This window comes from Sesamum indicum, linkage group LG11 (assembly GCF_000512975.1).
Source record: "Sesamum indicum cultivar Zhongzhi No. 13 linkage group LG11, S_indicum_v1.0, whole genome shotgun sequence".
Lineage (NCBI taxonomy): Eukaryota > Viridiplantae > Streptophyta > Magnoliopsida > Lamiales > Pedaliaceae > Sesamum > Sesamum indicum.
In genome coordinates this window covers 1596035-1618387 of record NC_026155.1, presented here as the reverse complement: position 1 = coordinate 1618387, position 22353 = coordinate 1596035, and the positions used below count along the sequence as shown (strand labels likewise).

The 22353-nt window shown below is 31.8% G+C and overlaps 2 protein-coding genes across 2 annotated transcripts; both read left to right on the top strand.

The window, feature by feature from the left end:
- On the top strand, positions 7382 to 13397 carry LOC105173203 (MADS-box transcription factor 6). Its single transcript, XM_011094883.2, has 8 exons — positions 7382 to 7801; positions 9710 to 9785; positions 10457 to 10518; positions 11075 to 11174; positions 11950 to 11991; positions 12230 to 12292; positions 12389 to 12528; positions 13207 to 13397. Exons 1-8 carry the CDS (start codon positions 7620 to 7622, stop codon positions 13295 to 13297), a joined length of 756 nt encoding a protein of 251 aa, XP_011093185.1. The 5' UTR covers positions 7382 to 7619; the 3' UTR covers positions 13298 to 13397.
- On the top strand, positions 17149 to 21045 carry LOC105173202 (subtilisin-like protease SBT4.14). The gene is made up of 11 exons (XM_011094881.2): positions 17149 to 17308; positions 17409 to 17500; positions 17680 to 17777; positions 17861 to 18004; positions 18145 to 18250; positions 18409 to 18922; positions 19003 to 19100; positions 19220 to 19444; positions 19531 to 19639; positions 19735 to 19948; positions 20257 to 21045. Exons 1-11 carry the CDS (start codon positions 17225 to 17227, stop codon positions 20799 to 20801), a joined length of 2229 nt encoding a protein of 742 aa, XP_011093183.1. The 5' UTR covers positions 17149 to 17224; the 3' UTR covers positions 20802 to 21045.

Here is a 22353-nt window from a genome sequence, read left to right as displayed (position 1 = left end):
GAAGCCTTATTCCCCAGCTAGTACAGACTATCGACGCCCCTTTCTTTGTTTCAGAGAAAAACACGAGATTTTTTCATTTGATTTGAGATTTTGAGTTTATGATGAGCAATTTCGCTTGCTGATACCTCAAGACCTTTGGGAAATGGTTCTTTTTTAGGGTTAATTAGACCTCTTCTGAAAATGCAAAATATATTTTTTTTAAAGAAGTTTTAAAAATTACACTTACTATCTTCCAAAAATTCATTGTTTACACCTAACTCCTTTTTGTTAGGGTTTGTATGAAAAATACTGAATTAGCAAAAAAAAAGTTACATAATTAATTTTAATTTTACATTCATTTAACATTCCCATGTAATAAATTTGCACGTAAGAGGGAAAAAAATATAATGATGTTTGTTGGCCTCACTCCACACATACACACACACACACACACATATATATATATATATATATATTACATTTATCTCTTATAAGCACAAAAATATACATGTAAATACAAAATGAGGACAATTGAAAAAGTTATATGCTTTCTTCATTTAAACCCTAGTGGAGGGGTCAAGTATACATGAAATTTTTTTAGAGAGGGTGTAAATATAATTTTAAAATTTTTCTTGAAAGAAAGTGTAATATTATATTTTTAAAGGAGTCTAAATATAATTAATTCTTTTCTTTTGAAAAAGAAAAATAATAATTATTATAGTTCCCAATCCAAATTCAAAATAAAAAAAAAATCAAAAGTGCCACCGTTCTAGATAGTCACAGAACCAAAATTATTTTCTCGATCAGGAATAACTTGCGTAATTTTGATTGACTATATAAGACAAAGGTAAGTCGGCTTGTGTCTTTAAAATAAAAGGTAAATTACAATATACTCTCATAAAGTTTATCATAATTATAAATACTTCTCGTTGTTTGAAAAATTATAAATATCTTCTAAAATTAATATTTGGGCAACAAATACCTTCTGTAATAAGTTATTATGGTGGATATTTATTAGACGATTGTTAATTCTAAAAAGATATATATAATTTTTTAATAACAAAAATATAATTATAATTATAACAAAATTTTAAATAAATCAATTGTAATTTACCTTTAAAATAAAAAAAATTGAGATGAATCCACCACTTCGATGAAACACGACTTTTGGGTATTTTACCGACAATCGAGACAAGGAGTGAGAGTAACAACATATACATCCCAATTAAACTCAAAACTAGACTACACACCAACACCATCATCATACGTTGGTCCCCCCCCCTACCCCCACCCCCATTCCCCCCCCTCCCCCCCTCTGATGAGAGTACAATTAGGGCATCTCTCCTTTGTTGAAACGTGAAAAGCTCAGCTGATAAAGAAAGGATTGGTGAGAAATGGAAAAGGGGCAATTAACACTCCCACTTGGACCATTGAAAACTTTCTTTTAAAGGAAAGCCCTAACCACCACCACCACCCCACCCTACCCATTAGCCCACTATACATACATCATAACTATGGCTTCTCATCCTCCTCCACTTTATTTAATGGAACCCAACCCCCCCCCACCCCACCCCTCATCCATCCATCCATCCATCCATCCATACACATATACATACAAATGTCTCTCTGTATATGATAAAATTTTGATCGATTTTTCAACTCGTTATGATTATTCTAATTGAAGGAACTTACCTGTACACGAGATATTTTTTTTTCATTAAAGATTGTTGAAATATCGATCCACTTGATCACTATAAACATCATTAACTCAGTAACACATTCAGCAACTCGGTCGTTATAGCTCCATCAATGCGTTAGGAATAAATCTTGTCTCCATTGGATCAAACCTTATAGGAAAAAATGCAATTTTTATTCTGTAACTATAGGGGGTGACAATTTTTGTCATCTCTGATTTTGAATTTGGAAGTGAGGACTATAATTATAACTTATAAAAAAAAATCACATTTTAGTCTAGGCGTCGCCCAAAAATCCTAAATTCACCTGAAATTGGCAAATCTTTGAAACGCGACATCTTTAACAATTTAGCTGATATGTCATTTTTGCCCCTATTGACGTTTGGACCAAATGTGCCATCCCCTACCGTTATAATATCAAAATTGCATATTTTCTTAATGATCATCATGGTATGTCAGCAAAAGTTGACAGAAAAATTAAAAAGCCCCAAATAAACTAGGAAATGTGTAAAACATGTAATAATTTCCTGTAAAATTATCTTTTTTCAGTGAGATTTACACTAAATGTATTATTTTTTTTAAGTACAGTCCTAAAATTACAACTTTGAGATAAGACAGGACTAAAATATTGTACGACCATAATATAATAAGTAGACCAAAATTGCATTCTTCCCAAATTACAAGTTGGATGTCACCAACCTGTAATACACTCTGCGCAGTAACTGTAGCCCCACCAACAAATTGGGAATTAAGTCCAGTTTTCAAAATCAAGAATTATAAGCAGGTGACTGTAAGTTCAAAACGCACTGCCAGCCCACATAAAGCGACGAGCTCTACGTCCTTAACAAGATCGAACACATGATATTCAAGTGAAAAAATCAATAGATCAGTGTGAAATTGATGGTATATATATATATATATGTGTATGTATATAAAAGATGAAGATGTGTATGGTGTATGATAATGTGTTAGTTTGAAATTGGACAGGTGAGCATTTCTATTTGTTGACTGTTTACTATTTGAACTTTATTTCCTATTTGCACCTCTTTGTAGTAAATTTCAGTTAGGAGATGAGCGTAGTTTATGGAGTTTCCATAAGGTAGAAAAAAGGGTGTACATAGTTATGCCAATTATGTTAATCTTAAATTCACCTTTTCTGCAACTTGCATGTGCCTCTGTACTCCAAACTCATCCTCTCTATATTTAGTTATCAATACATACATATATATATATATATTCATAACTTGTGTACAAAATCTAATTAATTAATCAATTAATAATTATTATAGGGTTTTTTTTTATTTTGGAAAAAAATACAAGCAATTCCGTGTTATGTATATTTATGAAAAAAATAATAATAATAACATACTACGTACCTTCTTATTTTTGTTAACAAATTACAAGACTAACATAACCAAATGATTGTAATTATATGACTAAAAGTATGATCAAAGTTCTGCAATTTAATTACTAAATTTTTAGAAGTAGTCTCAATATTTTGAAAAAGGGTAAATTATGATATTTGCCATAATTACGAATATATATCCCCTTATTGTTTGAAAAAATATAGTCTCTGGTGTTTGATAAAATTATGCAATCCTTTTATGGAGGTATGAAATTGTCAACTTTGCCCTTATTGTAATTTTTTTAAAAAAATAAAAATTTATAAAAAAATTCGAAAGGGGTAGATGAAAAAATTTGGAAAATTATAAGAAAAATTATCCACTTAATCCGTAAGAAAATCATTTTTTTTTAAAAAAACTAAAATTATAATTCTTAGTCCACAATGGCATTTTGGTTAGTTCACTATAAAAATAAATGAAAACCTAACGGAATAGACTAATTGTTAGGTGACCGTTAAATTAAAAAGAGATTTGGTAATTTTTCAACAAGGGAATATTTGTAATTATTTGGTAATTTATTCTTTAAAAAATTACACATATTTCGTCTTGAATTTTCAATAGTAAATGGATCCATACACAAAATTTATATATTAATTTACCCTTATAATTTCATATACTATACATATATTCTTGTACTAATTAATAATGATCTCTCTTGCTAGCTAGGCACACTTTGCGGCAAATATTTTATCACACTCGTAAAAATTATGATTAATAAATGTTGTATGATTATGAGTAGTGATTATTTACTATAGTTATTTATTTTTAATTTGAATTAATTAATTATAGTTAAATGTTATATTTTTTATAGTACGAAAAGTTATATAGAGAGGAAATGCAGAGTTATGTATGATAATTTTTAATTATTACAATATTTTCACCATTCTTACTAAATTTATGGTTGCACTTATATTACCATTACTTATTAATTAAGGCCTTGTTATATATTCTCACTTTTATTTATTTATTTTATTTTCTCAAAAGGGTTGAAGTTGTTGATATTTAGTATCCGAAATAATTATTATTAATCATGATATATCTCACCTTCATTCTTGTAGTAATATGGATATATATAACTAACGATTATTAATTCTCAATAAACGAGGAATAATATATAAAAGCAATAAGGGTAAAATGTAATTAAGTTAGGCTCATTTCACTTTTGGTTTCATTCGTTATGGGATTAGCACTTTTAGTCCTATAACTTACAAAACTTAGCACTTTTAGTCCTCATCTAATTTTTTTTTCTACAATTTAACGGTGCAACACACATGCCTAGTTAGCATGTGATCATTAAGTATTTTTGGCTGGAGAGAAAATTGATTTTTCCAATTTGGGACCATTTTTGGGGAAAAAAATATATTTTGAAGGCAATTAGAGCATAAAATATAACAATTTCTCTCTTCTCTCACAAAAATTCAATTCTATTCTTCCCAAACTTCTGTAGGTTTAAGCCAAGTAGAAGCAACACAAAGAAGAATCATGTATTCCACAAGTGAATCAAGTAGGCCAAATAAAGCACTCATATATTATTATTGAATAAAAAAAAAGGGTCAATTTTTCCTTCAACAGAAAATACTTAACGGTAACGTATTAGGCACGTGACGTACATTGTTAAATTGTAGCTGAAAAAGTATATGAGGATCAAAAGTATTAATTTTTATAATTTATGGGACTAAAACTGTTAGTCCCATAATGAATGAGATCAAAAGTGATATGAATCTAACTTATGAAACTAAAAATACTATTTGCTCTATCACAAACTATATATATAAAATTTTGATCCTATAATTATAAGGGTGCACTCTTGGTCCTTTTCAATTCGGAAATTTGCAATTGAAGATTACAATTAAAGAAAATTAGCACATTATCCAAATATCGGCAAAAAGAAAATTGTTAAATTCATCGAAAATTAGCACATATTTATCACGCAACCTTTAATTTGGGATCGGGATAGTTCCGTTGATACTCCATTTTGTCCCTGTGACATTTGGACTATGTGTACTAATTCTTTGTAACTATAGTCCTCAACTGCATATTTAAAATTGGAGAGAATCAAAGTGTTACCCCTATATATACGGGATCAAAATTATAATTTTTTCTTTAATTCTTCACAATAAAGTTAGGGTAAAAAGAAAAGGTATAGTCATTTCAGTGAAAAAAATAAATAAATAAGGATGGAACGAGACATAAAATTTACAAGAAATGTGGCCTACTTAATTTGGATTGTCACAAGAGGGAATTTTGTCACCTTTTGCAAAGTGGGCACCAATTTGATGAGACTGCAGCAAAGTCTTTTTTATGGTTTGCTGCCCACATAAAGCATCCTATATCTACTAACCTACCTACTCCTCATCAATAAAATTTGCGAAAAATTACGTCAAACACCTCCTGATTTATAATTTATTTATACAAATTATTTATATTTTTTAAAAAATTACACATACATTCGTTAGAAATATCAATATTATTTACACATCACACCCTGTAAAAATATCAACAACATTACACATACTACTCGTGTTTTTTTAGCTGTCAAAGGTGGTTTTTGTAATTAACCAAAAAATAGTTATGGAAAAAAATTCTTTTATAATATTTTTTTTCTTTATTCTTTATTACTCATTTATCGTATCTCATATTCTTGAAAATAAAATTTTCATTAATATTTTTATCTCATGATTTAAAATGTCATAAATACAATATCTCAAAATGAAATGACAAAGTGATTAATTACTACCTGAATGTACTATTTTTTATACTCATTGGCACGCAACTAATTAATGATCATTTAAATTACATCATATGTTAAGTGTTTGCTCTTTAATTTTCTTGTTGAGAATGTATATATATATATATATAAAACTTTATTTAGGGCTCTTACCTAAAATTCTATAGATAAGAATTTCTCTAGCTTTTCCACTTAATTAATTATTATTTTCAATAAAAAATTAAAATTTTAGTCTTGTAAGTATGTGGGGTTTATAATTTTAATTCTGTAAGAATTCATTTGGTGGATTTTGTCCCGCCAATGCACCAGAAGAAATATATATGACTTTTTACTATAGTTAATTATCATGGTTGAAATTAAAATATTTTGGCGTTAATAATTAACCATGGCTGTCAAACGGCTATTATAAGTTGATTTTGCAAATGAGGCCGAAATATTTGTTGTAGCTAAAAATTGTAGCGAATATTTTGGCAATAGATAAACCATAATGAACGCTGATTAAAACCGTAATCAAAATTTAAATTTTCGTAATATTGGTTTTGTTTGATTATGATAGATAGTGTTGATTTATTATGACTTTAAGTCGTATTGAGTTATAGCGTCGGGAACAATAAGTTTTTTTTCAACACAGCTGAGGTTAAAAATGTCCAAATATTTGCTAACATTGCAAGAAAAGTACATCTAATTAAACAGATCACGTGCATGTCAATTGCACTTTTTCAATCATTTAGAAAACTTGGACCAATTTTATCTTTAATGTGCAAAAATCTTAAAATTACAGAAAAAAAAATAATAAAATAAATCGTATAGAACTAAAATTGACACCCCTGGTATTTAAAGGATCAAACTTGCAATTTCTTTCATATCTACAAAATGTAAAAACTAAAAGATTACTTACAATCATTCAATAACAACATAAACTTAAACTACACACTCACACACATACATATGAACAAACCTTGAAAATCAGAAAGAAAAACAAGAAAGGTCCATATCCACACCACACACACACACACACACACTGTAGTACTATATATGTACTGAGAATACTATTTTTGGCAGTTTGATAACATAGGATTAATTAGTAGTGATAAATACAATTAACAAAACACATACTAAAACAGTTAAGTACTTGTAAAGTTTAACATCATCAAACATTCTTGTTTCTTGTCCAAATCAATGCAAGCACCCATAATCATCTCCCAAGCCCATATGTATTTTCACATGGGCACTTTAAATTCTTAAAAACAAACCCCTTTTTCACACAGTACACACACCAAGTGGGCTAGTAGTAGTGTAGTACTATACTCCCTAATTAATATTATTCTTCAACAGACCAATAGTCACAAAAAGTACTGAATTATCATCAGCAGCGCGTGAGGATCAGTCTTTACCCAAGAAAACCCTGTCACACAAGCAAAGATTGAGGTCTTTGGTTTTGGTTTTTGTACACAAGAAATGGAAAGACAACAGTAAAGTTCTTGTGTAAGAAAATTAAAAGAGAAACAAAGAAAATTGAGAAAAAAAAAGAACAATTATGTGTATATATATGATAGTACAGTGGCCATTTTCTTGCAAGAGGAAAATCCAAGAATTACATACATGTGTTGTATATTTATGAAGGAGAAGGAATTTTCAGGACCTCTTACATTATTACTACTCACTAACCCCACCCCACCTCCATCTTCACATATATGATTCCAGCTTCCACTATAAATATATAGATACATAAGCAAGACAGCATATATATATATATATATACATATATATATTCACACAGATACACCTCACACTGTGTGGAAAAGATTGAAGAGAATGGGGAGAGGGAGAGTGGAGTTGAAGAGAATAGAGAACAAGATCAACAGACAGGTGACTTTTTCAAAGAGGAGAAATGGGCTGCTCAAGAAAGCATATGAACTGTCTGTGCTTTGTGATGCTGAGGTTGCCCTTATCATCTTCTCCAGCAGGGGCAAACTCTATGAGTTTGGCAGTGCTAGGTATACACATATACATACAACTATGTATATCATATACATAAACATTCTTCAAAGTATATGTATGTGTGTGTGTTTATGGTAATGTGTTCATGTTGTTCAAATTTTGTTGTGTGTTTCTTGTTTGAATTCAAATGGGCTGTTTTCGAACTACCTTAAAACCATGTAAGATCAGATTCTTTTGTCAATTTTCAACTTTTTTTTTTCATGATTTCAAAAAGGGATTTCAGATCATTTCAAAAACTCGACTTTCTGTTAGTGATTTCTATGCTTTTACAGAACTAGCTTTCAATTCTTGATTAGTTTTTTTCCAGTCTGTATATGTTGTATTTCTGCTTCTGTTGTCATTATCCAATCTCACGTTTTTGGGATTTGGGTATATATATATATATATTTGCAATTTGTTGTTTTTTACCCATCTTGAATTTCTTACAGTTTTTTATGGTTTCAAGATTGTCCATCTATATCTTTTAGTTTTTGTTTTTGATCAATGGGCTGCAAGATCTTGCAAGTCGACACGTTTCATGTTGTTCTGGGAGTCCCATGGAACAAAGATCAGGAAAAGAAAGAAAGACTGACGATGTTTTTCCAGTGCAGAAACTTCTCCAAACCCCTTCTTGGACCTCTGTGCAAGATCTAGGGTTTCTCTCTCCTCCTTTTCCCCCTCTTTCTCTCTCTACATTCTCTGCCTCCCTCTTCTCTTTAATGCTGATCCACCCCAATTTTTCACCAAGAAAATTAAAGAAAAAAGCTTCAACCTTTGTCTTTTTTCCCTTACATCCTTAGATCTTGTGGTTTCTTCACTTACCTAAATTACTGGGAAAGCACAGAAGAAGTACTATCTGAAATATGCATGTAATAATATATATGATTCTTAATTGAATGCTAAAAATCTTGATGCATGTGAATGAGGAGTCATGATGTCCTAACTCTTACATTTTTTGACGATAAGGTGAGAAAATAGGCTGTCTGGTGATATTATTACACCGTTTCCGGGCATAATTTGGTGAAAGTTTTTGCAAGCACACAAGTTGAGTTTTTCTTTGTTTTGGGTAGTCTGAAATTCAGGCTTTCAGGCAAGAATTTCCTTTTACTACACATTTTGGTGAAACATTGTTCTTTGGGGGATTTCTTTACTTCACTCACTCTCCCTGCACATCATCTACTGTTCTTTTTGTTTTTTCAGTTGAGATATATGATTAGTTCTTGTTGATGCAAGCTTTTCTCCACCTTTCTCATGAATCCCAGTTTCATTCTTTACTTAGATGTAAGAATTTTTTGGGTAAAAGACCTCTGATTATTAATGTCCTCAAATTCAGCAACATGTATACTTACTTCATATGATCTCTGTCTGTCTTAGTTTATGCTTCTTGTATTTTCTCCCAATTGCTCTCCTTCTTCCCAAAGAGGGATCTTTAATTTGTGGGAACTTGCTTTGTCATCAATTCATTTGGAAAAAAGATAAAAGAAAAGATTAATAGCTACGCGAAAAACTTTAATATTAAAATAAGCGTCGAGCTAATTAACAAGTAAAATTCTTAATTTATTGATAATCTATGTTAGTAACCAACTCTACTGATTTGAAAAGTTATGTCGATGTTATCAATACAAAAAAAAAAAAAAAAATTACGATCTTTTTCTTACATTTTCTCTTTTTCTTAGTTTTTCCTTGGAAATATGTTATAGATTGATTTTTAACCAAAGTTTTGTCAGACTTATTACAATTTATTTTACCAGCATACATACATACATATAAATTTATTAGACATTTATGCCGATGATCCGTGCTGCTTAATATTTCGTTGCGCGTGCTAGAACAACTTTGTTCATATTTTCGTAGTTTGTTTGAGTTATTATCGAACTTGAGAAGTGAAAATTGTTTCAGACAGAAATTTGTTCGTTTTCTTGCAGCATGACAAAGACCCTTGAGCGCTACCAGCGTTGCTGCTTTAATCCTCAAGACAACAGTGCTGAAAGAGAGACACAGGTTTTACAATTAGTAGTCTCCAACTTCATATATATGATCAATTAATCTCCATTGATTAATCAAGTACTGCATTTGTACTAAAGTACGAAATTATACCATTTTTCCAAAAAAAAGCTTCTAAAATTACACTTATACTACTTTCGAAAAATTTTCATTTATACTTGATCCCTTTCCGTAAGGTTTTGAAAGTAAAATGCCGATATTCAGCCAAAAAAATTACATAAATTTTTAATTTTGCACCTCGTTTAATATTTTCGTATGTATTTTATAGTTATAAAGGGATAAATATAATATATATATCATGGAATGAGGTTAACATTATTATATAAATACAAAATTATTACATAAGAATGTTAAATTAAGGATAAAATTTAAAAAATTATATAATTTTTTTTTTTTTTGCCGACATTAGCTTTTTTCATCCAAGCCCAAATGGAAAGGGTCAGGTGTAAATGTTGAATTTTTGAAGGGGGCGTAAATTTTAGATTCTTTTAAGAAAAAATATAATTTTTGCATTTTCAAAAGGGGTCGAAACATAATTAATCTTTAATCTTATGCAATATTGTTTTGGTGATATAAATTAAGTTTAATCTCAATGTATAGTTTGCAACTAAGTAATTAAACTGAATTATTGTTTCCTTTGTGGTGTGTGTGGATGGATATATATATAGAGCTGGTACCAAGAGGTCTCCAAATTGAAGGCTAAATATGAATCCCTCCAAAGGACTCAAAGGTTATATCTTGCACCCTTTTCTCTTACATTCTTTTACATGTCCCAATTTGTATCTATCTGTATGGTTGCATTTGAATTGAAGGATATGACGGATAAAAATTTCGTCGAGAGATAGTTTAAAACGAAGGCTAAACAATATAGATCAGAAATCCGTAAGTTCAAGTCCGTCCAAACTAGAACTTAAAACATGCATATTTGCCGTGTTCTTGAAAGTTTCGGATCAAGCATTGCGGCATTAATATATATAGATAGATAGATAGAATTATGTTGTTATACGAACTTTTGAATATTTAAATTTATCCTTTTAATTCATTCTATCCCGTCAATAAAATTTGTTCATAATAGTAATTTCAAGGGTTTGATGAATTTACTAAAATAGGCCTCAGGCTCGCACAAATCAATTCTTTGACAAGTTTTGTATTTTGAAGTTACTATTCAATGATCGATAACCAACTCATGAATAAATAAATAAATTATTTATATTTTTATACAGACATCGAGTGTGGTGTGTACTGCTGGTATGTATATAATATTGAATAATGTTTGATGAATGAAGGCATTTGCTGGGAGAAGATCTTGGACCTCTGAGTGTGAAGGAGTTGCAGAATCTTGAAAAACAACTGGAAGGAGCTCTTGCTCAGGCCAGGCAAAGGAAGGTATTTTATTCATTTAATTAATTAATATCTTATATTTCAATTAAATTAATATATTAATTATACATTGGGATACTGTAACAACTATTGTATTTTTCTACACATGAATTATTATGAATTTTCACAAATATATATATATATATATATATATCTATATTATATATATAAAAAAAAAGGTCTTTTTCATCTTATAAACGACTGTTATGACACCACAATATCAATTTTATTATTACACCAATAATACACCTTTGATTTTTTTTTTCTTTTTAGAAATATGATGTGTTCTTTTATATATAATTTTATTTATTCATAATATATTTTAAAATGTAAAAGATTATTTATTATATGTAAGAAAGGACATCGTATCACGACGGCTAGTTAATATAAAAAGAAAAGTCCCTTCATACTCATAAATGACAGTTAATGACGCAGCAGCACTAATTCTTACTGAAGTAAAAAATGCACTTCATAATAAAATAATTAATTTATTTATCATTTCAAAATTTACATTAATTAATAAATTATTATTATTATTTTTTATTAATGTAATGTACTGATTCATATATTTTATTTTTATTTATAATATATTTTAAAACATGAAAAATTATTCATTATATGCATATAAGAACGACGTAGTTCAACGACTAGTATATATATGTCATGATACATAAACAACAGTTCAAATCTTTTCTTTTAAATTAATTTTTTCCAATTTTATATTCCATTTTACATGTATACATTTCCAGTTTATTACAAATAAAGATTTCATGTGTTGCAGACACAGATTTTGATGGAACAAATGGAAGAGCTCCGCAGAAAGGTATATATATACGTCAACAGTATTAATTTGATGGAACTGATGATGGATGATGTGAAGTCCAGTAGAGTAGACAACAACTGATGTGACTGTCTTAAAACTCAAAGCTTCTAATTACAACTCCTCTGATTTAATTACATTAGTTAAAAATTAATGTATGAATGATTTGTTCAGTTCATATATGTCGATTTTTGTGAACATAATTTCGATTCAGTACACAAACTTGTCATCATTCTTGCAGGAGCGCGAACTTGGAGACATGAACAAGCAGCTCAAGATCAAGGTTTCCCTGGAAATGTCATCGGTAATCGTGTCGTAGAATATTTTTACGTTCGAATGTTTTTTTTTTTTTTGTTTTATGAAACCTGAAAGAATTGACAGTAACCTTCGGAATTTGTAGCTGGAGACAGAAGGAGAAGGGCTGCGAGCCATTCCATGCCCATGGAACCCTGGTTCCTCGTCTGGAACCAATAGCTTTCCGGTCCACGTACAACCTTCCAATCCAATGGAAATTGAACCGGAACCTGTGCTGCAAATAGGGTATTAATTTATAAATATTTATATATATACTACAAGATGGTTTGGGATAAATGCATTTTCGATTCTTGAATATAGCTATTAATGCAATTTTGGTTCTCAAATAATTTAGAATTGCAGTTTTGGTCCTCAACCTCTAACTTTTTTTTTACTCTTTTGGTTCTTTTGTTAGCTTTTTCGTTAAAATTAATGGAAATTTCAATTAATATAGAAAAAACTGCCGCTTTCCTCCCATTTTGTGGTGTTTTTTATTTTATAATACAATGCACTCATTTTTTCTATTTTTTTTTCAAATTTCAAATGAGAATAAATAAAAAATAAAAAATAAATAAATTTAAACAACAAATTTTCTAAAATTTATTGATAATTTAAACAACAAACGAATTGTTGCTTAATTTTTTATTTTTTTTTGGTTTATTCTCTTTTGATGTTTGAAGAAAAATAGATGCATTGGATTACAATTTTAAAAACACCACAAAATGAGAGAAAATAGCAATTTTTTCCACATTACATGAAATTTCCGTTATGTTTAATGGAAAAAAATTAACGGAAGGACTAAAAGTGCAAAAAAAGTTATTTGAAAATCAAAATTACGTTAATGACTATATTTGAGGATAAAATGACATTTCTCCCAAATTATTCTAAGTTAGAAAATGTAATGATTATATATATGGGTTACAGGTACCATCACTACAACCTTGGAGAAGGGACATCATCAGTTCCAAGAAGGATGGCTGTTGAGAGTAATATCTTCCAAGGGTGGACACTTTGATCTCATCTCATATTTCAATTTGAATCCTATCATCATTGTCATGTTTACATATATATATGTTTCCATCTTGAATGATTGAAAGGGCCTTTGTCTTTGTCTTTGTCTTTTGGGAATATTTCAAACACTATCTTTGGACCTTTTTAAATCATCAACCAATATGTAAAGCGCATCATAAATTTGACATAGTATTTTATTTGTGTTTTATTTCAATAGTGGTTTTATGATTTTTGTAACCATACATCTCTAGAGCTTAAGCTTTACCTAAATCAAGATTTTGATTTTTGTGCACTAGCTAGTGTATGAATTATAATCAATTTTTACTTTTTTTTTTGTGAATAATAAAAACATAGGAAAAATAACAAACAACTCCCTTGTGATATTACAAATGAATAAATTATCCCATTATGAAAAACTAAATAGTAAATTACCTCTCTGTATAAGGAGGTAAATTGTTTCATTTTTTAAAAAGTATAGGGGAATAAACTTGCTATATTTTTTTCATAGGGGGGTAATGTGCTTATTTCAATATCACAGGGGAATAAATTGCTATTCACCCTGAAAACATATTTAAAGTCATCAATATCCGCATGAAGGGTCTGATTTGACCTAGTATTTAGGGAGTGTTTGCAAAAATTTTTATTTTTACGGAAGTGATTTTTGTAACTAAAAAAAGTTGAAAGTTGTAATAGAATCAAAAGTGAGGAGTGTTTGTGAAAAAAGTGTAAAAGCAAATAAAAGTTAAATTGAATAGTGTTTGGGAACAAATTACACTTTTAAAATAAACTTAATTGATTAACTGTCGATTTGTCCCTATTTATTTAGAAGATATTATTGTTGTTTACAAAGCACTTGTTGATTGTCAACAATAATTATTTTCACAAAAAATAATAAATTTTACTTTGACTAGTATATTTTCATGTTTATTTTTTAAAAATATTAATAGAAAAAATGAATGCTTAATTTAATAATGCTCCCACTAAGTAAATATATATAATTTTTTATTCATAAACAAAAAAAAATATTTTTAATTAATCATAGAATTTAATTTATATTTTTTTAATAGTATAGGAATAATATAATTATATAATATAGCAAATAAAATATAAAAAAATATAAAATATTTAATATGTGAAAGTGTAAATTTGATTATGGTTAAATTATTTAAAAATTTTAATATCAACTTCAAATATGCAATTTTAAAAATAAAATACAAAAGATAAAGTTAAATTAATGAAGGTTATTATAATGATGGTTAAATAGTAAAAATAAAATGAGATTTATTTACAAAAAAATCAAAGCAACTAAAAATACGCACAAGATACTTCTAACTTTCGGCCTAAAAGCAATTTTTTTAGTAGTTTCAGAAGCAGATGCAGAAGCTTCCAACACCTTAAAAATATTTTTTTCAAGCCAAAAGTTGAATTTTTTTTTTTAAAAAGCTCCCGCAAACACTCCGTCAATAAATCTAGACGAATTTAATATACTCGTATAAATGAATATAGTACACTTATTATGTAATTAATATACAATTTAAAAAAAAAAAGTGATCGATCACACAAAATTATTTAATGGAATGTGTAATTTTATGGGGGGTTGATTTTGTAACTTTCTTGAAAATGAGTAGGTTTCTTGATGTCATGAATTGATTTAGGATTTTAGGGTTCATTTATTTGGAATAAGCGTTTGGTAATTTTTTATCATCTTCCAGCTAATTAACTTTGAGGCCTAAGTGTCAGGAAAGCATAGGCCCAAAATTGAAGATCTAAGGAGACTGCGGATGATTATGGGCTATTGGGCTTCACCAAATCATAACCTCATTGTTTTACAATTTTTATTTGTAATTATACTTAGAATCTTGACATATCAAAGAAGAAATGACCTTTTAGAAAATAATATGGCAAATTATATGTACATCAACATCATCTATACAAACTATTCGTGTTTTTTGAATAATTATATATTACACACCACAGAATAGTTAAAATCATTATACAAATTACCGTTGTTTTTTGGCTACTAGGAGTAATTTTTGTAATTATACAAAAAGTAGAGTGATTAATATAATAAACTATAAATAAAGAAGTGTAGATGTAATTATTCTTTAGGGTTCGTTTGGTTTAAGTAAGAGAAAAATGAAAGTGGAAGGGGGAGGGGAAGTGGAAGGACAGGGGAGGGAAAGAATGATAGTTTTCCCTTAAATTGTTCGTTATGATTGGAAAGAGAGTAAATTTCAAATATTTTCCCTTATTGGTACGAGGAAAACAAATCGAGAAGAAATGACTAACTCTTATAATTTTACTGAATTACCCTTCTCTTCACTTTGTATCAGAAAATAAATGAATTAATATTATACTAATATAATTTTAGTATATAAAAAATTTAAAAATTTTATTAATAAAAATATTATCAAATGAGAATAAAAATATTTTTTATTAATAAAAATATTTATAAATGAGTATTGTTCGTTTATTCTAAACTATTTAGTTTAAATAAACAAAAATTAAGATTGTTGACTTCGATGCACTAGTTTTTCAGTGATTTCGTTATTATTATTGTTTTTTTTTGGAAATTATGTAAAGTATTATCAACAAGAAGGAGAAAAGAATTGGAGAGAAATTATACATATATAGATATATATATGTAATAGACTAAAGAAAAGTAAACCTATACCTTTTTTACTTTTTGGCCTTATATTTCCACTTTTCCGCCCAATAAAATTGGACTCTAGAAGAGTTTCATATACATTGAGTTTTACTTCACTTCCATTTCTTCCTCCTAACCAAACACACGATTATCTCTTATACATCTATTTTTACTTCCACCTCTTATTCCTCCATCTCTTACCCCAACCAAACACACTCTTAGTATCTATTTACATGTCCCACTACATGAGGGAATGAATTTTAAAAGTTGTCATTGACAAGATTGTTGTTACTTAAAAGATAATGCAACCTATTAAACAAGATTTGAGTTTTCATTTTCAGGTATTTTCATCAATTATTTACCAGAAGTCTAAGTCCTATTGTTTTAGATTAATTGCAAATTGGTGAAAGTGGACTTACTTTCCACAAACCAAACAGAGATTATCTTAACAATTCACTTTCAGAAACTTTAAGCTAGCTTTTGGTTTGTAGCTTTGCTATCAATGAAATCAAAGGGTCCAAGACTTGCATTCAAATCCAAGCAAGTCGTTTTGGATAGAATGGATATTTGTGTATCCGATATTATCTTCGATACACAAAAAATTTACACAACTAAGTATATCCGACTGCTAATGGAACAAGGGCTACCAGATATGTATATTCCTCGTTGCCATATTACTTGACAATTCTGATTGAAAAAAGGAATGACAGATTCGATTAAATCCATTACGAATACACCTATTAAGGGAAAAGACTGAAGTCAATCCACTAGTCTATAATACATCCACATGTAGTAACTACCTTTACGTTATCACTAAAAAAGCTTCAGACTCGTGATATTCATGTAAAAAATCTACAGATTTAACCACGATACCGTATGTGGGTGCAAGGTATTGGGTTTCATGAAGGCTTAGTAGGCAATCCTAAGTTCTGGAAACACAGTAGAGTAAAATGAAATGATCATCCAGAAATAGAAGTTGAAAGCTATATAAAGTTTGCTTTAAAGTCTTCAACAAAATAAAAACTTTGCCCTATAATTCTTTGTCAACATCAACATCCCATGATAATCAAACTTTTGTCCATCTATCTTCTAAGATTTCCTAACCCAAACCTTCAGACAGATGACTAAGGAGTTAAGCTAAAGTCTCTGACTATTACCTTACTACCACTCATGGAAAGCCTTATTTCTTCTTCTCTAACCCTCTTTTATTGCATCCTATTTATACAATAATAGTCCTAGTCATGAACATATATGTCTCTTAATGGTATCTGAAATCAAGCAATAATGTCGAGGAAGATTTGCAACGATAGGCTTCCGTTGCCTTATCTTTTACTTTACCTTGTCTTTGCAAGTGTTTCAGCAGCAAATGTAAGGAAGTCAAACATAATTTTCTCACTTTTTACATATATATGTACACGTATCTTTTTGTTTGTGTTGGTTCTCGATGATTTGAGGTAATCACTTGCAGGACTTTTACATTGTTTTTCTGAGAGATGATGTGGTGAGTGGGAGGTCAACTCTTCAGACGCATCTTAATGTCCTTGCATCTTTGAAGGGAAGGTTAGTTAGTAAATCATCTTATCCTCTATATTCATACGGAAGCTGATATGAGCTAGCGCTTATTAGTAAGCCAAAAGCTATAATGAGGAACTGTAATATAAATAAGTTCTTTTCTGGGCATAAGTTAAAGTTCATTTTTATAAAATCGACTGGATTAAGACATGTCGTTTTTGCTATAGTGAATATGATGCTTCAGAGTCCCTTGTCTATAGCTACACGAAAAATTTCAATGCATTTGCGGCAAAGTTGTCTGAAGCTGAAGCCAGAAAGTTATCCGGTACTATATCTTGATTACTTTGAATGCATGTGTAGTGAGTTAGTTTCCTTCATCCTTAGGATCTTACTACAGAAAATTTACAGATATGGATGAAGTACTTTCAGCTTTCCCAAACCGATACCACAAACCCCACACAACGAAATCATGGGAGTTTATTGGCCTAACACCAAATGCAAAAAGGAACTTGAAAGTTGAGAGCAACATCATAGTTGGTTTACTAGACACAGGTAAAAATGCAATCGAACAGAATTTTTGTACTTACAGTTTATAGTATTGCTCAACTGTCAATAGTTAATATTGCCATGATAAGTACTGTAGGCTGTCTTTGGTTGTACTTCTAGCAATCCTTATAGTTACCATGTACCAGGAATCACCCCACAATCTGAGAGCTTTAAGGATGATGGTCTTGGTCCTCCACCGGCTAAATGGAAAGGAAGTTGTGGCCCCTTCGCCAATTTTTCAGGCTGCAACAAGTAAATTCTTGTCGTATCTCAGTCTGACGGCATAGTAGTGAACAAACCTTAGATCTTTAATAACAGAATGTCGAAATTAGGTAGTCATATATTACCTTTAAGGTTTACATAGTATGAGCATTAATCATTTGTTGTTCCTGTCTTGTTATGACCTGAAGCAAGCTTATAGGAGCAAAGTACTTCAAGCTTGATGGAAATCCTGACCCTGCAGACATCTTATCGCCTGTCGATGTGGATGGCCATGGAACTCACACATCTTCGACTCTAGCGGGAAGTCTAGTGCCAAATGCAAACCTTTATGGGCTCGCAAAAGGAACTGCAAGAGGAGCAGTGCCTTCTGCTCGGGTAGCCATGTACAAGGTCTGTTGGGCCAGCAGCGGCTGCGCAGATATGGACATCCTTGCTGCATTTGATGCTGCAATAAGTGATGGAGTCGACGTTATATCCATCTCCATCGGTGGCCTAACAGGAAGTTATACATCAGACTCTATAGCCGTTGGCTCATTTCATGCTATGAGGAAAGGGATCCTTACAGTTGCTTCAGCTGGGAACGATGGGCCTGGCCATGGTAGTGTTTCGAACCACGCACCATGGTTGCTCACTGTTGCAGCTAGTGGGACAGATCGTCAGCTGAGGAGCAAAGTGGAGTTGGGCAATGGAGCGACTGTATCAGTAAGTCGTTCAACTTTAACCGTTTCATTGACAAATGAAAGAAGAGCCATGATTACCTGAGTAATGTCTGTATGAATCAGGGAATTGGAGTGAGCATGTTTGAGCCAAAAGAAAAGATGTATCCTCTTGCAAGTGGTGTTGATGTGGCCAAGAATTCTGATACAAAGGAGGAATCGAGGTACTAATATCAACATTATCACCACTTAACATTACGTTACACTTAACATTAAACAACGTAACATGTACAGCACATTCAGGAAACTGTACTATCTCAGCCAACTTTTTGCCTGTCAATAGGTACTGTCTTGAAAACTCGATGGATCCCGGAAAGGTTAAAGGGAAGCTTATATACTGCAAACTAGGTTCTTGGGGTGCTGATTCTGTCGTAAAAGGCCTTGGAGGCATCGGCATATTCATTGAGAGTGAGGTGTTTCTTGATGCAGCTCAACTCTACATGGCTCCAGCAACTATGGTCAATGCTAGCACGGGCAAGAAAATCAATGACTACATGCATTCAACAAAGTAGATGTTTTGTTTCTGTTCCATCACATGTAAGATTGGTTATTTCATAATCATCAAACATTTGATAATACTTCGGATATTGGCAGATCGCCCTCTGCAGCCATACACAAGTCAGAGGAAATCAAAGTCCCTGCTCCATTTGTTGCTTCATTTTCCTCCAGAGGTCCAAATTCTGGATCAAAAAACCTGCTCAAGGTACAAAATTAGAACAAAAGATGGTAGCTATTATGTTCATTTTCTATCCTTAAAAGCCGTATTTTCTAATAGTATCTGATAAAAACCACGAACAGCCTGATATTACAGCACCCGGAATTAACATCCTAGCATCATATACTCCGTTGAAATCACTAACTGGGCTGAAAGGCGACAAGCAATATTCAAAGTTCACATTCATGTCAGGCACATCGATGGCGTGCCCACACGTTGGTGGGGCTGCGGCCTATGTGAAATCATTCCGCCCCAATTGGTCTCCAGCAGCAATAAAATCAGCCCTCATGACTACAGGTAAATAAAACATCGACTCTTAGAAAAATTAGTATAATTACACTGGCAAATCATTAAGTTAAAAACATATCACAAGAAAACCCCTCAGTTTTAGAAAATCACTCCACACCTCTTGCAGTTATATTTTACAGAACAAATTCTCTTCATAGACAGGATATTTGAAGGAGAATCTTGTAATGTAAAAACATGAACGAGGATTGAAAACAACTATTTACAATTGAAGGGTCTCGAAATGTTTATGTAATTATACGTAAAGGAACTTACTGTCACGCTCTAGTTCATATATTAAGTGAAAAATTGTTGAATAGCAAAACAAATGAGCTCCAAGGTGGACAAGGATGCTGAGTTTGCATACGGGTCGGGCCAACTCAACCCGACTAGAGCAGTAAACCCTGGTCTAGTCTACGACATGGATGATATATCATACATCCAGTTCCTCTGCCATGAAGGCTACGATGGGGCCTCCATCGGTAGTTTAATAGGCCAGGGGACCGTGAACTGCTCCAAATTACTCCCATCAAACGGCGTAGATGCAATCAACTACCCGACGATGCAACTGGCGCTGAAGAGCAATAAGGAGCCGACGGCGGGCGTTTTCCGGCGGCGTGTAACGAATGTGGGCCCCGATGAGTCAGTGTACAACGCGACGATCAAAGCGCCGGCAGGGGTGGAGATAGCGGTGAAACCGGCGACTCTGTCCTTCTCCAAGGCGGCGCGGAGACGGAGCTTCAAGGTTGTGGTGAAGGCGAAGCCGATGAACAATGTGCTTATTCTCTCAGGCTCCATCACGTGGAAAAGCACACGTTATGGTGTGAGGAGTCCTATTGTAATTTACAACCCTTGGGCTAATTAGGGGTGTTGAAATTTATGAACAGAGATTTATTGGGTTGTTTGTGAATGGTATAAGAAGGGGCTTGGAGATGCCGTCCATGGTCGTTTCCACACATGATATCATCATCGTGTGTGAATCTGATAATTTATAGTTGATGTGGGACGACACCAAATTTCCCCTATGTTAAGATTTGAGTGTTGGAAAATGATCATTAATTTTAAAGGATTAAAGTCAAGAAAAGTCCCCTAACTTGGGTCATTTTCCATTTCAGTCCTTTAACTTTTTGTAATCCCATTTTAGTTCCGTAACTTTTCAAAATCGCTCAATTTTGGTCTTCCGACAGGATCAGACAGAATCTGAAAGGAATCTGCGCGGAGCTGGGCTAAATTCTGGACCATTTTACCCCTAAACTACTTTCAAGCACGAATTTTAGTCAATTTTTCACTATTCTTGCAAATTTATGCATATTTTCACCCATGCTCGCCAAGAATGGTATCAGAGCCTAGGTTTATTGAAGAAATATATGATTATTTATCCACTAATGGAGGAGACTCTTTGAGAGAAAATGGAACCGAACGAAAGTTCGAGTTAATCTGAAAAGAGGGAATATTTCCAGATTCTGAAAATATAGAGAAGAGAATTTCTTATGGAAATTCTTGACAAATGTTACAATGGTCCCAAGAGGACTGATCCAAGATTTCTCACGCCGGAAGAAGAAAAAGAATGGTTGAGAAATTTCGAAGCTCGACAAGTGCTACCAGGGAATGCAGTGAGGCGTCTACACTCCACTTAAGTCCATAGTAGAATCCCAACCAGGAGAAGCGGAATGGGTAAATTCCTACATAATTTCAATTCTAAAAATTATGACTGACTGGAAGGAACTCGAGCCGGATACATCAAAGATCTCTTAAGATCTGAGGAAAATCTAAAAGACGGTTCAAGACTATGGACATAGGTTAATCCATATACCTATGAAAATAGAATCTTTGAGCCAAAAAGTGGACGAGGTCCTTAAGATTCTTCCCGATCTACACAAGATCCTTACAGATCTGAAGACAGAAATTACAGACCTAAAGAGAAATCAACGAGAGAGCCCTGAGACATCTAGATCCAAACAGGAGCGAATCAGGTACGCCCTTGGAATAGTACCTCTTCTACACCAGAAGGGGAAAGCCACAGGGATTCCAAAGTCGAAGTCAAGAGAAGATCTGATTATTGCTTCTATTAGATCTATAAAATAATGGAAGTAACAAGAGCGGATCTATCAGATCAACAAGAATTGGCGGAGTCCTTTTCCCAACTCGGGATCGTGGATCTAGTCAATATCCAGACAAATGAGATCACTCCAGCACTACCACCGCCGGAGGGAAGTAAATGTTCTAATGATCCTCCACAGGATCAATCGATGAGACAAAATACTGATTTCCACACTAATGCCACTCCAACATTTGTGGGAACCAGGCTAAAGGAAAATCCAGGAAGAAATCCAAAAAAAGTGCCGGAGAATACACCTTAGGCAAGGACCATGCTCCAACCCTTACATCCATATGGCGTTGTACTAAACCTGGATATT